The 15,399-nt window shown below is 42.2% G+C and overlaps 1 protein-coding gene across 6 annotated transcripts in view; it reads left to right on the top strand.

Annotated features, from left to right (window-relative positions):
• Positions 1-15,399, top strand: part of LOC141756843 (nipped-B-like protein B) — a 28,276-nt gene that overhangs the window by 11,044 nt on the left and 1,833 nt on the right. For all 6 annotated transcript variants that reach the window (XM_074616748.1, XM_074616751.1, XM_074616746.1 and 3 more), the window contains exons 10-45: positions 40-1,617; positions 1,862-1,987; positions 2,236-2,421; positions 2,753-2,824; positions 2,910-2,999; positions 3,104-3,204; positions 3,321-3,407; positions 3,524-3,743; positions 4,035-4,186; positions 4,294-4,374; positions 4,465-4,565; positions 4,679-4,805; positions 5,253-5,335; positions 5,459-5,591; positions 5,684-5,827; positions 5,919-6,005; positions 6,164-6,378; positions 6,463-6,565; positions 6,654-6,752; positions 6,986-7,132; positions 8,421-8,555; positions 8,652-8,750; positions 8,878-8,931; positions 9,056-9,164; positions 9,270-9,406; positions 9,827-9,967; positions 10,064-10,157; positions 11,208-11,362; positions 11,451-11,541; positions 11,677-11,850; positions 11,971-12,161; positions 12,299-12,406; positions 12,813-13,013; positions 13,141-13,287; positions 13,421-13,908; positions 13,997-14,171. In XM_074616748.1, coding sequence (XP_074472849.1) covers positions 40-1,617; positions 1,862-1,987; positions 2,236-2,421; positions 2,753-2,824; positions 2,910-2,999; positions 3,104-3,204; positions 3,321-3,407; positions 3,524-3,743; positions 4,035-4,186; positions 4,294-4,374; positions 4,465-4,565; positions 4,679-4,805; positions 5,253-5,335; positions 5,459-5,591; positions 5,684-5,827; positions 5,919-6,005; positions 6,164-6,378; positions 6,463-6,565; positions 6,654-6,752; positions 6,986-7,132; positions 8,421-8,555; positions 8,652-8,750; positions 8,878-8,931; positions 9,056-9,164; positions 9,270-9,406; positions 9,827-9,967; positions 10,064-10,157; positions 11,208-11,362; positions 11,451-11,541; positions 11,677-11,850; positions 11,971-12,161; positions 12,299-12,406; positions 12,813-13,013; positions 13,141-13,287; positions 13,421-13,908; positions 13,997-14,171 — 6,431 coding nt within the window. The remainder of the gene's footprint in view (positions 1-39; positions 1,618-1,861; positions 1,988-2,235; positions 2,422-2,752; positions 2,825-2,909; positions 3,000-3,103; positions 3,205-3,320; positions 3,408-3,523; positions 3,744-4,034; positions 4,187-4,293; positions 4,375-4,464; positions 4,566-4,678; positions 4,806-5,252; positions 5,336-5,458; positions 5,592-5,683; positions 5,828-5,918; positions 6,006-6,163; positions 6,379-6,462; positions 6,566-6,653; positions 6,753-6,985; positions 7,133-8,420; positions 8,556-8,651; positions 8,751-8,877; positions 8,932-9,055; positions 9,165-9,269; positions 9,407-9,826; positions 9,968-10,063; positions 10,158-11,207; positions 11,363-11,450; positions 11,542-11,676; positions 11,851-11,970; positions 12,162-12,298; positions 12,407-12,812; positions 13,014-13,140; positions 13,288-13,420; positions 13,909-13,996; positions 14,172-15,399) is intronic.

Genomic DNA, 15,399 nt, shown 5'->3' with positions numbered 1-15,399 from the left:
ATTTGCAGAAGATCTAAGCTGTGTTTTTCTTAATCGCAGATAAGCCACTGAAGAAACGGAAGCAAGACTCGTATCCTCAGGAATCCGGAGCTGAGTCAAGTGACGGGCCTACTGTACAAGGGGGCAACACTGACAGCAAGTTGACACCCAAGAAGACGAATTCTGCGAGTAACGGTGCCAGCCGGCCTGCCTTGATGGTCAGTATTGATCTGCAGCAAGCTGGCAGAATGATAGGACAGCCTGTAGTGGTCTTGGAAGCACAGAAGTTGTGTGAGGACCGCCTACGGCAACTAAAGTCAAAGGCGGATGGAAAGGTAGATACAGTTGTTGAAAACAGACCTGGGATCATCAGACAGCATGCCGAGAACACCAAGAAGTCTGGCTCAGATGGGCAACCAGAAACCCCCAAAGAGAAGCAAGAAAGACGCGAATCCAAACACAAACATGACAGCAAAACTGCCGGTGGCAAAGGCCACTCAGATGACAGACGGCCAGACACACCACGGCAGAAACATGACAAGCATTCAGACTTGCGCCAGAAAGAGGAAAAGAACCGCAACAGTCACCGATCCCAAGACGGCCAACCTGAGACTCCAAAAACCATTAGCAAGGCGGAGCGTAACTCCAGACTTCAAGAAGATAAAGTCAGGGAGAAGGATAAGGATAAAGACAGAAATAAAGACAGGGATAAGGACAGAGAAAAAGATAAAGATAGGGATAAGGACAGAGAAAGAGATAAAGCTGGAGATAGGGATAAGGATAGAGAAAAAGATAAGGACAAAGATAAGGATAAGGACAGAGAAAAAGTTAGAGATAGGAATAAGGACAGAGAAAAAGTTAGAGATAAAGATAGAGATAGGGATAAGGACAGAGAAAAAGTTAGAGATAAAGATCGAGATAGGGATAAGGACAGAGAAAAAGATAAGGATAGGGATAAGGACAAAGAAAAAGACAAGGATAGGGATAAGGACAAAGAAAAAGACAAGGATAGGGATAAGGACAAAGAAAAAGACAAAGAAAAAGACAAGGATAGGGATAAGGACAAAGAAAAAGACAAAGAAAAAGACAAGGATAGGGATAAGGACAGAGATAGAGACAGGGAAAGGAAGCACAAGACGTCAAGGGAAAACTGCAACAGACACTCTCCTGACCGGCATACTAAAGCTGACAGCCCTAGAGTGAAGCAAGACGGAAGCAGAAAATCCACTGACCTCAATGGTCGACAGAAGACAGAAGAGAGTTCCGGCCTTCAAAACGCCCAAAATACGAAAGAGAGGAAAAGTGGGGATGGCAGCGTTAGCTGCCAAGCTGGAAACAAACAGCAATCTCTTGAGAACAAACATAGCGAGTTCCCCTCGTACCTGCTGGGTGGCAAGTCAGGAAGTCTGAAGAACTTTGTGATTCCTAAGTTGAAACGGGACATGAAAGAGCCACCACTTCCAGCCAAGTTGATAGAGGGCTGGAGCGAACCCCTGGTCAGACTGGAGAGATTGTCATTGATAAAGGACTTAAACAAAGGAGCTAAGCCTGTCGTTGTGATCAACAAACTCAGTATTGATGAGGTAAAAAGGATCATTAAGGAAAGCAGGAATGCACACGGCTCCGGATTTGGGAAAGGTAGGTTTTTACTTTGTTTATTAACTAATAATAAGTAAGCAGTACTGTAGGGGATGAATATGTACGATGTGACTGTGCCCAGTTACTGGATTGTTTAATTGCTTTAAACTGCTGTTTCATGAATCACTTTTATCACAGTTGTTAATCCAAACACATAGCTGTGGATTAATGAGTTACTGATTGCATCTTCTTTTGGAGTACAGATATTCTGTTCTGAAAACTAACTCACCTCTTGTGCTTACAGAGATGTCAAACAAGAGAAAGCACAGTACGATCAGTAAGAAATCCAAGCACGCTGAGTTGAATGACGATGACTCTGACCACAACGATGATGATGGTGTCGACGACGACGATGACTCTGACAACGAGAGTCAGTATTATTAAACTTAAAAACTTACACATTTGTACATCAGAGTACTGCAAAATCTGTCAAAAGCGCTATGCTGTCTCCACTTTTGACGGAATATTGTTTTACCACGCAGTAATCCTTAAGGTTAAACAATATGTACCTCCAAGTATTTTATATTACAATTATCACATGTCATTTATTCATTAAAGCAATAATTGGTGCTTAAACTTGATATTTTCTGACTCATCCCTTCTCTGTTGTTGTTACAGCTGCAAAGAAAAAGAGCAAGAAAGGTCACGACAAGTCATGGAAGCACGAAGAGAAGAAGGGCTCTGGACAGCACCGGCGAAGTGGAGGTTCGCATTCTGCTGCTCGCCGGGGGAGCGGTGGCCGTCAGCGTGACAAGAGCCCGAGCGACTCAAATGAAGACTCGCCACCACCGAGCCTGAAAGATGGTGAGTCTTTTTTGCATAGGCAAAAGAAAAAACATATATGAATGTTGTAGACAAGAGACAGAGAGTGTCTTTCATTTTGTTATTTGTCTCTAAGAAGGCAAAATAACCATAAGACAATTAACATGCTATTTGTGTCAGACAATGCAAATTATGACTCCTGTTTCTGACGGCTGTCATTTAAATTATTGCCATTTGAAATCAGCGATCCGTCAGGCCAATTCCCTGGATAGTTGGATTACTCCACCCAAGTCTGTCTCTATTAAATAAGCAGTGCTTGAGGGTGAGTTGCTGCTGTCAGGGATCTAACTAATGTTGTCTTCTTTTTGTCCAGTTGCCAAAAAATTGAAGAAAAAGGAGAAGCAGAAGAACAGGATAGCGTATGATTCCAAGATGACACCAGAGGGTATTGTTTTATCACTTTTATAATATTAGTGCATTTTAAAACTACTTATTTTTTATTAATCAATTTGTTTACATTTGTTTAACAGAAAAGAAGGACTCCTCCACATATAAGAGATTCATGGCCAACGTGGACAGCATTATCGAGAGCCTCGAGGACGTGGACCTCGCCGGAGCAGGTAAACATCTATCGCCGCACAGTTTCCAAAGTTCATGATATTTATTGTGTTGGAAGTTGTAAAAAAAAAAAATGTCAACATTATAACTTTGTGCCCTCAAACAGACGAGGATGAGATACCGGAAGAGCTCTTGCTTGGAAAGCACCAGTTGAGCGAGCTAGGCAGCGATTCTGCTAAGATGAAAGCTATGCGCATCTTCCACAAGGTAAAAAGAGGATGTTTGTGCACTGTCACATGGTTACACTCAGGTTCATAGTTGATATCTAGCTGTTGTAAAGACGCATCATTGTGAAAGTGTCCAATCATTTGTTTGATCCACAGTTTCCGTCTGATAAACTGGTGAAAATGTTGAATATCCTGGAGAAGAACATTCAGGACAGCGTCAAACTTTCCACCCTGATGAATCATGTAAGTTGCCTTCCGGGTATGATTTTTTTTTTTTAGCTGCTGTAGTGATGCGATTTGTCTTACCTGAAGTTTTGTCCTTTGTTTTAATGCATTACTAATTGTTTTGAAATTTGTAGGATAATGATTCCAAGGATGAGGAGCGTTTGTGGCGTGACCTCATCATGGAGCGGGTGGCAAAGTCTGCTGATGCCTGTCTGACTGCACTCAACATCATGACATCTCCACGCATGCCCAAGGTTGTTTACATAGAGGATGTGATTGAGAGGGTGCTGCAGTACACCAAGTTCCATCTGCAAAACTCTTTGTACCCTCAGTATGATCCGGTCTACAGAAAAGGTCAGCACAGTTTTCTTCTGTTCTTCTGAGTTGTTCTAAATAATAATAATAATATTATAATATAATAATATTGCAAAAAAATCGGGATCTCGATGAGCTGTTTTTGTGCTTGCAAAGTTTGCATATTACCAAGCTGATGAGTCCGATCTATGTTCGTTCACATTATCTTTGCGCTCAAAAAATGTCTCTAAATGTTGGTGTGCCATTGTTAAAAATCAGTATTGGTATTTTGCAAGTGGTTTACTTATCTTTTATTCAACTCTTATTTCCCCTTTATCTTCCTCATATAAGGTGGTGCGCATGCTTCAAAGTCCAAGAGAGCAAAGATTTCCACCCATAAACAGAAGGTGGTGGTCGTGCTCTATGACAAAGTGTGTGATATCGTCAGCAACATCTCGGAGCTCCTGGAGATCCAGCTGCTAACTGACACCACTATTCTCCAGGTGGGACTCTTAATCTGGTCTGACGTCATTCAAATTCACCATGACCCCATTTAACCATTGACCTTTGAGTTCTAACATACTTGACTGCTTTTGTGTCCGACTTTTAGGTGTCCACCCTGGGTATTACACCTTTTTTCGTGGAGAATGTCAGTGAACTGCAGTTATGTGCCATCTCACTAGTGACAGCAGTAAGTCATTTTTCATGACATGCTCTTGCACAGTGTCTCTTTTGTGCGCCTGTGTTTTTATTAAGTGCTTTGCATTTGACTCTTCCTCAGGTGTTCTCTCGTTACGAGAAGCACAGGCAGCTCATTCTTGAAGAGATCTTCACCTCCCTAGCTAGACTGCCTACCAGTAAACGCAGCCTCAGGAACTTTAGGTAACTACATATTGAGTGAATATTTGCTGAATAAAATTACATAAATGATGATCATTGAAGTCCTCTGCTTTGCTCAGTAAACCTAACGATACTTATATCTCATACTCCCCCAGGCTAAACGGTGATGCGGACGAAGAGCCCTTGCATATCCAGATGGTAACAGCGCTGGTTCTTCAGCTCATCCAGTGTGTGGTCCGCCTTCCCTCAGAGAGGGACTCAGATGAGGAACATAATAAGAAGGTGACTACCAAGGATTTAACTAGGGCTGCACAATTAATCCAAATTTTATCAAAATCGCAAAATGGCCCACAGCAATTTTCAAATCGCAGGATGAGTAGGAAATCGTAATATTTGTTAAATATGTGTGTCAAAATACCATTTTAAATGAAATATTGTGGTGCTGCAGAGTCCTGGCCTACACATCATATTCTACAGACTTAAGAAAACATCTTTGTTTGTTACAGATCCCAGCAAAAATCACAACATAATTATTTAATATGTTTTTCAATAAAAATGATCATTCCCTCTAATATTACAAATCATGTTGCAATATCAGTCAAAATAATTGAAATTAGATGTTTTTTCAAAATCATGCAGCCCTAGATTTAACTGATATTTAAATCATATTTATCTGAAAAGATGTTTTTATTCAGAAATTGTTTGACATGTTGGATACTTTTTTTCTAGGTGGATAAAGATGTCTTCATCACAAACTCTTATGAAACTGCCATGAGGACAGCTCAGAACTTCCTATCAGTGTTTCTCAAGAAGTAAGTCATTGGTCTGTCGACTGTTAAAGGGGGACTTTTGCACGAACTGTCCTTACACAGTACACAGGCTGTAATATTAATGTTCAAGCACATATTATAATAACTTAATTCTGTATGTTTCAGGTGTGGCAGTAAGCAGGGAGAGGAGGACTACAGGCCGCTGTTTGAGAACTTTGTTCATGACCTGCTGTCCACAATCAACAGGCCTGAGTGGCCTGCTGCTGAGCTGCTGCTCAGTTTACTGGGCCGGCTGTTGGTGAGTAGCATCACTAACTTCTCTCTCCAGTAGAAACGGCTGCTGATGTTTGTTTTTGTCGTGACATTTTTCCTCCACTTCTTGTGCTCCAGGTTCACCAGTTCAGTAACAAGCAGACAGAAATGGCGCTCAGGGTGGCATCGCTGGATTACCTCGGCACTGTCGCGTCTCGCTTGCGTAAAGATGCCGTCACTAGCAACGTGGACCAAAAGGCCATTGACCGCATCCTCAAAGAGGTAGACTAGATAATTAGGGAATTATTTTACCAGATGTAAATAAACAGTGGCTTTGAACTGCCTTTTAAGATGCTTATTGATCTCCTTACAGACTCCAGGCAGTGATGAGACCCAGCAACTCCAGAAGGCCTTACTGGACTACCTAAATCAGAACATTGAGACGGAGCCATCTCTATTGGTGAGCATTTCATTTTCATATACTAATCTGTGTATTTACAGAAACCATCATGGTCACATTTATGATTCCCTAACGACTGGATGCTCAGTGTTTACATGCAATAATAATAATAATAATAATAATAATAGTAATAAAGACAATGCATTTGTTTCATATAGTTTGCCAGGAAGTTTTATATCGCCCAGTGGTTCAGGGACGCTACAACTGAGGCAGAGAAAGCGATGAAGTCTCAAAATGACGACGAGGACTTGAAAGGTCGACGTCATTCCGAGGATGTTGACTCAACTGAAGAGATTATGCAGAGGGTCGAGACACGAAAGAAATTCCTCCGCAAGGTCGTCAAGACAACACCAACAGATTTCAGTTCTCTGGGGTAAATAATACTTCACTGTGGATCACTGCACTAATTTGTTACGCCGTTTGACTTGTTCACCAATCCTCTTGATTTTCCTTTCAGGACAAACCCTGACACAGCAGACTATGCGGACTCGTGTCTGATTGTCAGATATCTGGCCTCCATGAGGCCGTTCTCACAGAGCTTTGATATTTATTTATCACAGGTAAGAGGATTTATTTCACATGAACGTCAGTGAGAGATTATATTGGGTTGGCTGTCACTAACTTTTGTTCTCTCTTTCTCTTATATAGATTCTGAGAGTGCTGGGTGAGAGTGCCATCGCAGTCAGAACTAAAGCCATGAAGTGTCTGTCTGAAGTAGTAGCTGTGGATCCAAGTATTCTGGCACGGGTAAGCCGTCTTGTATTGGCTGCTACACATCAACCACTGGATTGATAGTGGTAGCACTTAATGTTTATTTTAAATCTATCAATTTTAACAGGAGATTCTCTTCAAGCCCGAGTGCTAGGGTGGTGTTGTGACGTTACCAGGCAATTAAGCCAGTTTACCACAGTCACACTAGCAGGCATAACATTCAGTAATGTTTATCTGTGCTTGACTAATCTCCCCTATTTGATTTGCAGGTGGATATGCAGCGTGGTGTTCACTGTCGCCTCATGGACAACTCCACCAGTGTGCGAGAGGCAGCCGTGGAGCTCCTCGGCCGTTTTGTGCTAAGTCGACCGGAGCTCATTGAGCAGTACTACGACATGCTCATTGAAAGGATATTGGTAATTTCTTAAGCTTCCTTCTTGACCTTTTTTTTTTACACCTCACTGTGAGCTTCTGTGTCATACACAAATGGGTTTTTTTCCCAGGTGGTAAAGTTTAAATTGATTTGGTCACATCACGTGCCCTCTTAGGGGCTTGTGGAATAATCAACGTCTATTACAGCCGAGTTTCCACCAAGAAAATCCTGGTAATTTTAGTCCCGGGATACTTTTCAAGGAACTAAAAGGTTCCTTCAGCCCATTGTTGTCTGCGTTTCCACCGTGGTCTAAAGACCTGCAAACATTAGGCAAATTAGTCCCCTGTACGAAAAAGCAACATGACATGAGATGAGGGCTTTTGGTGGTCACAGCGGTGAACACACTCTGCAGCCTGCAGTTCAGTGTGCCCGCCTGTTTGATCTAAAAACACATTTAAAAAAAAAAAAATTGTTTTGTCTCACTGCGACATTTACTACTACATAGTATTTATTGATGCACATTAGATGTAATGAATGAAATGCAGAGGAAAATGAAACTAAGAGTGTCCGTCTCTACAGTAATTCATCTGTTGAGCGATTGATGTTTATTTATTTGTGCTTTAGAACGTAACTGCCATGAAGCAATCAGAAAATCATTTTAGTTTCTGTTAATCACGGCACCGCCACAGTCCGTCTCTTTTACTGCTCGCCCTCTCAGCCCTCTCCTTTTTGTCTTGTCCTTTTTTAAATGAGTCAGGAAGCTGACAGCAAAACCTAACTTTACTTTTAATGTTATCGAACAAAGAGAAATGCTTTCCCCTCGTCCTAAAATGGTCCTAAATCGATACTAGAGTACTTCCTTGTTTTATAAATGAAGCGGTACAGTTGAAGCAGCAACGCTGTGTGTTTTACACAAACGGCGACGGTCATCCCTGCAAACTCCACTCCGAAATTCCTGTACTTTCAGAAAGTATTCCCCCCGAGCAGGGCCTTTTTGGGGGGTTAAAAGTCCCTGGATCTTAATTTAGACGCTGTTCCCTGCGGTCAAAATGAAATGAGTTGCTCAAATGGTACTTAAATCGGGGGAAAGTTGCCGCGGTCAGAAGAGGGCTATGATAACACAGATTCAAGTGGAACTTCTCTTGACTTTTGCAAACTCTGACCAAAAACTTAATTTAAAGTTCAACAGAGGTTAAATCATCTTTTCCCACACTGCCACCTAAAGAACAAATGAAGAACTGCAACCGTTTAGCAGTTGAAGGTGCAATTGAGAAATGTATTTCTTCTTGTCTGTATTGAGCTGTTCTTGTACCCATGTTGCCTCTCCACAGGACACAGGTATTAGCGTAAGGAAGAGGGTCATTAAGATCTTGAGGGATATTTGCCTGGAGCAGCCGGACTTCCACAAGATCACCGAGATGTGTGTCAGGATGATCCGAAGGGTCAACGATGAAGAGGGGATCAAGGTTTGGGTTTACTTTTTTAAGTGAATGCTGCTTACACGTGACAGTTTTTAGTTTTTAATATACAGTTCATATACATAAATATTTTTTCCCATGCAGAAACTGGTGAATGAGACATTCCAGAAAATCTGGTTCACCCCCACACCCGGTCATGATAAAAACGCCTTGACCCGGAAGATCCTGAACATCACAGATGTGGTGCGTACTACCTAGACTCGTGACAAAAATGTCGGCACCATCATTCAAAACATTTTAATGACATATTGTTATTATTATTATGACATTGTCATAATCTGACTCATGTCATGTTTTGATTTCATCCCAGGTGTTGGCATGTAAAGATACAGGCTATGACTGGTTTGAGCAGCTTCTCCAAAATGTGAGTTCTTTTTAACTTGTGTGGCTGTTTGATATCTCATCATCAGCTTGTGTGTCTTTATGATAGCTGGTGTGTGCATATGTTGTCAGGCATCTTATCTAACTTCTGTACAACATCTGTTTAGCTGCTGAAGTCAGAAGAGCAAGCTTCGTACAAACCTGCCAAGAAGGCGTGTGTTCAGCTGGTGGACAATCTGGTGGAACACATACTGAAATATGAGGAGTCTCTTGCAGGTAATAAAAAACAAATGTAATAGTATGTTTGCTTACAACATTCTTATTTTGTTAGACATTACTGTGCTGTGACACATGTCAATGTTTTCTGTGTTTGCGTTTCAGACTGTGAGGACAAAGGGGTCAACTCAGGTCGTCTGGTATCGTGCATCACCACTCTCTACCTGTTCAGCAAGATCAGAGCACAGTTAATGGTCAAACATGCCATGACTATGCAGCCCTACTTGACCACCAAGTGCAATGTAAGTCATTTTGTTCAGTATTATCTTTTACTTGAAGGTATGAGAAATCATTTGTTGAGTCTGGTGCCCACAGGACAGAAATGAACAACACAAACTTTTATGTTGTGCTATAGGGCCATCTAGTGGCAGCCAAATGAAATCAACACAGCGGCCGTTACAATTTGCAAAGATTTACCTGTGTGACATATTAAGACCACAAATGTGGTGGTTTATCAGAGTTTACTGGGACATCATGCAAATGCAAATACTTTACATGACACAGCTCAGATGTTTTGCTGGAACAAATAAGTAGGATCAACCATACAGTATTACAGTTACAATCAGATGCTGAGGGGAGGAGTACAATTAATAAAGCAATTCACAAAGTTATTTCCCAGCTCAGCTTTGGACTGAGCACCTGTCTCTGTATTGACATTCCAGACTCAGAATGACTTCATGGTGATATGTAACGTGGCTAAGATCTTGGAGCTGGTCGTGCCTCTGATGGAGCTCCCGAGTGAGACCTTCCTCACTACCTTAGAGGAAGACCTGATGAAGCTCATCATCAAGTACGGCATGACGGTCAGTGTCATTTTACAGCTTACAGCTTTTACAGATAGCTCTGAGCATACAGATTTCATTTGAACACGATGCCATTTGTTTGTGTCTGCTTCTCAGGTTGTACAGCACTGTGTCAGCTGTCTCGGTGCTGTTGTCAACAAGGTCACGCACAACTACAAGTTCGTCTGGGCTTGTTTCAATCGCTACTACGGTAAGGCTTATATACTGTACATACATCGATTTTTTTTTTTACCAGAATTCTTATATACCTTGAAATGGAAAAGGCTGCAAAAAGACTCTAAAATACACCAACATTTTAGTAGCATGTACATAGGGGTTGTAAATGTTAACCTGTTCATTCACCTTAAGGCCCAGACACACCAAGCCGACATCGAAGAACTAGTGGCGATGAAGGCCGTCCGTTGAGTCGCCTCATGTTGCCTTATGTCGCCTTATGTCGCCTTTGTCTTGGTCGACAAGTTGCATTTGAACACACCACAAAGACTAGAGCCGACAGCCATTTAGCACGTAAGTTCTGTGATTATGTGAGAGGAATCAATTTTCCACATCAGCGGGCGGTAATCTGTATTCGTCATTCAAAAAGGGAAACCGGAAGACGTGGACAGCGGATATACAAGCCGTTGTTATAATACATGAAACAAAGCAGTGTTTGCCGACCACTTTCAATTCACTCTCACCACTTAGCTTCATTCCAGACGGCCATGTCTTTGTGAAAATATCGGTGTGTTGGAATGATCAGATGAGATGAAGATGAAAAATGAGAAGAGCCTTCTGTGTTTTTCCTCCTGACTTTACTCGTTTTGCGGCTTGCTTTCCTCACTTCTGTATCTCTTCTCGTGCACTGATTCGTTTAAGCTGAACAGCCAATCAGAGTGATTTCTCTCACCGACGAGGTCCGCCGCCGATTCAACATGCTGAATCGGCTGAAAAGCCTCCGACACGGGCAGACTAGAGCCGACGGTGCGGGCCACACCGCAAAAACTAGACCGACAGACGCTCACAGACATCCCCAAACTGTCTGACGGTGATCGTCGGCTTGGTGTGTCAGGGCCTTTAAAAGTAAAGGTTACATTATGCTCATGTAACCTCATTCAGCCCATTGTCTCATTTCACATCCAAATAAATAAGAGCATCAATCGCACACCAAATAGTGTTTTATTGTCCAGTGTCTTTGCTAGTTCACTGCATGAACGGGAAGAACAAAAGTTAGTTTTCACTGCCCATGTGTATCATCCTATAGGAGCTCTAGCAAAACTGAAGACACAGCACCAGGAGGACGCCAACAGCTCCACTCTGGCTGCTAACAAACCTACTCTCCTGCGCTCACTGTTCACTGTGGGGGCTCTCTGTCGACACTTTGATTTCGACCAAGAGGAGTTCAAGGGCGCTAACAAGGTAAACACCAGCAATCTGCTCGGACTGTGTGTGCAAGACTAACTGTAGAACCTGTTTTCATGACTGACTCCCCCCTGTTGTCTCTCAGATTGTCATCAAGGACAAAGTGTTGGAGCTTCTGTTGTACTTCACCACTCATGAAGATGAAGAGGTCCAGATCAAGGCCATCACAGGTCTAGGTATGTCGCACCTCGTCTCAGACTAACATGTGATCACTGTATTTCTACTGTAATTTCTTGTTTGCATTTGCCAATGTCTTTGCCTTAAGTTTTCCTCTGAATTGATTGTATTCAAATCACTTCCATTGTCTCAAGGCTTCCAGTTCATCATGCACCCAGAGCTCATGTTTGTGCAGGATGTGAAGGTTCTGTATAACAACACCCTGTCAGATGAAAACAGTTCAGTCAATCTGAAGATCCAGGTGCTTAAAAACCTGCAGACATACCTGCAAGAGGAGGACTCTCGAATGCAGGAGGCCGATCGCGAATGTGAGTTCAACAAATCCATCTCATGTGTTACCTGAGATTGTCACTGTATGTTCAGCATGTCAGTCATGTAGAACATCCTTAGACTGATCAAGCTGATGTTGTATTTTTTTAATTATTCAGGGAAGAAACAATCCAATCAGGAGGATCTGAAAGAAATGGGGGACATCTCATCAGGCATGAGCAGCTCCATAATGCAGATTTACCTGAAGCAGGTGCTGGAGTCCTTCTTCCACACGCAGTCCACTGTTCGCCACTTTGCCCTGAGTGTCATTACACTGACTCTCAGCCAGGGCCTCATCCATCCTGTACAGGTATGTTCACTCACCAAGATATACACTACTCTCTTACACGCAAGATCCGTGTGAGATTTTCTTTTATCTCATAGTCTCTGCTGACTTGAATGCGTCATGAGCCGCTCACAGATTTGGAACAATTGTTTTTTTTTTAGTGTGTGCCCTACTTGATCGCCATGGGAACAGACCCTGAGCCAACCATGAAGAACAAGTCCGATCAACAGCTGGCGGAGATCGACAAGAAGTACTCAGGCTTCATCCATGTGAGTGGCTTGCTGGTTTATGATCGCCAGACTAGGTGTGAAAGTGTATACAAGATGGTTTGCTATAACAGTATCTGCGGGCAGTGGTGTGTCTATGTTTCTGATCACTTCATTGAACGCTACGAGGATGGGAAACTTGGCTTTACACTCAGATTTTAATGTTGCACAGAAGCACAAAAGTTACACAAAAAATTGTATTTCTTTATTTTTATTTGTTATAAAATAATAAAAGCTACACTCTACACATCTCATAATGTACCGTAGTTCTACTTTTGATCCTAGATTTGTAGTCTGGTAAAAATAAAATACAGGCTTCACAAAAAAAAAATCACATTTATCAGATTGGATTTTAAATATCATCATTTTATCTACCATCAAGCCGAATTGTATCCCTGTGAATCCACAGATGAAGGCCGTAGCGGGGTTGAAGATGGCTTATCAGGTCCAACAGGCCATAAATGGGTCTAAAGGCCCAGCCATTCGAGGGTTTCGTCGCGACGACTCAGACTCTGCTCTGTGCGCTCATCTCTACACTCTGGTCCGAGGGAACCGACAATACAGACGGGCTTTCCTCATTTCCCTGCTCAACCTGTTTGACGACAGCTCCGTAAGTTCACCTTTCTTCTTCTCTTTGTGTAGATTTGTGTGTCTTCAACCACCCGCTATCCATGCTTCACTGCTGCTCATGAACTGTTAATTTAAGTATCAATGTTTTACACTTTGTCCCCCTGCAGAAAACAGAGGTGAACAGGTTGTTGTTCATAGCAGACAACTTGGCCTGCTTCCCCTACCAGACCCAGGAGGAGCCTCTTTTCATCATGCACCATGTAGATATTACTCTGTCTGTCTCTGGCAGCAACCTGCTCCAGTCTTTCAAGGAGGTGAGAAGCTTTTGTTTAATTTAGTAAATCTTGCTCCTAGATGTTTTGATCATCATGAGATGAAAATCAAAGCCTGTGTAATATGTGCGCTGTATATTTGGTCTGTGTTTGAGTGGTTTTGTTCTGTGTGCAGTCTTTACAGAAAGAGCCTAGAGTAGAGCCTACAGTAGAGCAGGAAAAGAAGGTCAAGACAAAAAAGATGACAAAAAAGAAAAAGAAGAAGAAGGAGAAGGAGAAGGAGAAGGAGAAGGAGAAGGAGAAGGAGAAGGAGAAGGAGAAGGAGAAGAAGAAGAAGAAAAAGAAGAAGCCTCAGAGGAGAAAAGGCAGCTCTGATGAGGATAGTGATGATGATGGTGCAGATGAAGAAGAAGAAGACGAGGACGATGAGCAGAGTAGTAGCACATCCAGCAGCAGCAGCAGCAGTGATGAGGATGACGAGGTGGTTAACAGGGGAAAGAAACCTGCGCAGTTTGATTCGGACGTGGAAGATGAGGATGCAGTGATGGACCGCCTGCCCGAAAACTCCAACCCTCTGCTGGACTTCGCCAGCGCTTCACAGGGCATCCTGCTGCTGCTGATGCTAAAACAACATCTGAAGAATCTCTATGGCTTGTCAGACAGGTAGGCATAAAAAAATGCCAGTCAACAAATCTTTCATGCAGTTGCTTACACGACACAAACTCAACCAAACTTGTTGTTTGCGTTACAGCAAAATCCAGAAATATTCCCCGACGGAGTCTGCCAAAGTGTACGACAAGGCAGTGAACAGGAAATCCAAGGTGCACTTCAACCCTCGTCAGACACTGGACTTCCTGAAGAGGAACCTGGCCCACACGGATCTCAGCAACGAGACCAAGCGGAATATTGTGAAGCAGTATTTGGATGTAAGCATTCAGCACCTTGTTTTGAGTTTATGTATAATTTCAGTCTCAGAAATAGGGCTGTCACCATATCAGATATTCGCTACACAATTACGAATTCATGATTACGATATTATCGCGATATCGATAGAAAATTTTAATAATAATTATGCTATCAGTTAAATCCCTCTTTAACTTTGTTTATTGCACATTTCATGTCTTTTTTGGAAAAATTAATTAATCACAAAATTAGGGCTGTCAAAGTTAACGCGATAACGCAAATTTGTTTTAATGCCACTAATTTCTGTAACGCAATCGATTTTCCGGAGGTTGTAGCGGGCTCAGTTTTAAAGCTATACTGAAAATACTGGCATCATATTGAAATATAAAACCTGGGCGCCTGGTTAGCTCAGTTGGTAGAGCGGGCGCCCATATAACAAGGCTCAGTCCTAACCGCGTCCTAATCCGGCCTGTGACCCTTTCCGCATGTCATCCACTCTCTCTCTCTCCTCCCTTTCCAAGACTCTATCCACTGTCCTGTCAATAAAATGCTAAAAATGCCCCCAAAAAATAACATAAAAAAAAAAAAAATAGAAAACCTAAGGAATCCATTGGTACCAACCACCAACCTAGCTTGTCGCGAAAGAGGTTAAATAACGCTCTAACGCATTGGTATGGCCACTTTCAAAGGGATCCCTTGACCTCCCACCTCAAGATATGTGAATGAAAATGGGTTCTATGGGTACCCACGAGTCTCCCCTTTACAGACATGCCCAATGCACACACATAATCACATGCAGTTTGGGGCAAGTCATAGTCAAGTCAGCACACTGACACACTGACGGCTGGTTGACAGTTGTTGACACTTGTTGTCTGTTGGGCTTGAGTTTGTCATGTTATGATTTGAGCATATTTTTTATGCTAGATGCAGTACCTGTGAGGGTTTCTGGACAATATTTGTCATTGTGTTGTGTTGTTAATTAATTACAAATAATAAATATATACATACATTTGCATAAAGCAGCATATTTGCCCACTCCCATGTTGATAAGAGTATTAAATACTTGATAAATCTCCCTTTAAGGTACACTTTGAACAGATACAAAATGTGTCATTCATTTGCAATGAATCGTGATTAATTATGGACAATCATGCGATTAATCGTGATTAAATATTTTAATGGAGTGACAGCCCTTTTCAAACAGTGTAGGGAGGTGGAGAGAGAGTCTGTAACCATAGCTGTATATATTTA

Source organism: Sebastes fasciatus, chromosome 19 (genome assembly GCF_043250625.1).
Source record: "Sebastes fasciatus isolate fSebFas1 chromosome 19, fSebFas1.pri, whole genome shotgun sequence".
NCBI classification, from domain to species: Eukaryota; Metazoa; Chordata; class Actinopteri; order Perciformes; family Sebastidae; genus Sebastes; species Sebastes fasciatus.
Note: the sequence above shows the minus strand (reverse complement) of the source record. Positions and strands in the feature narration are given on the sequence as shown.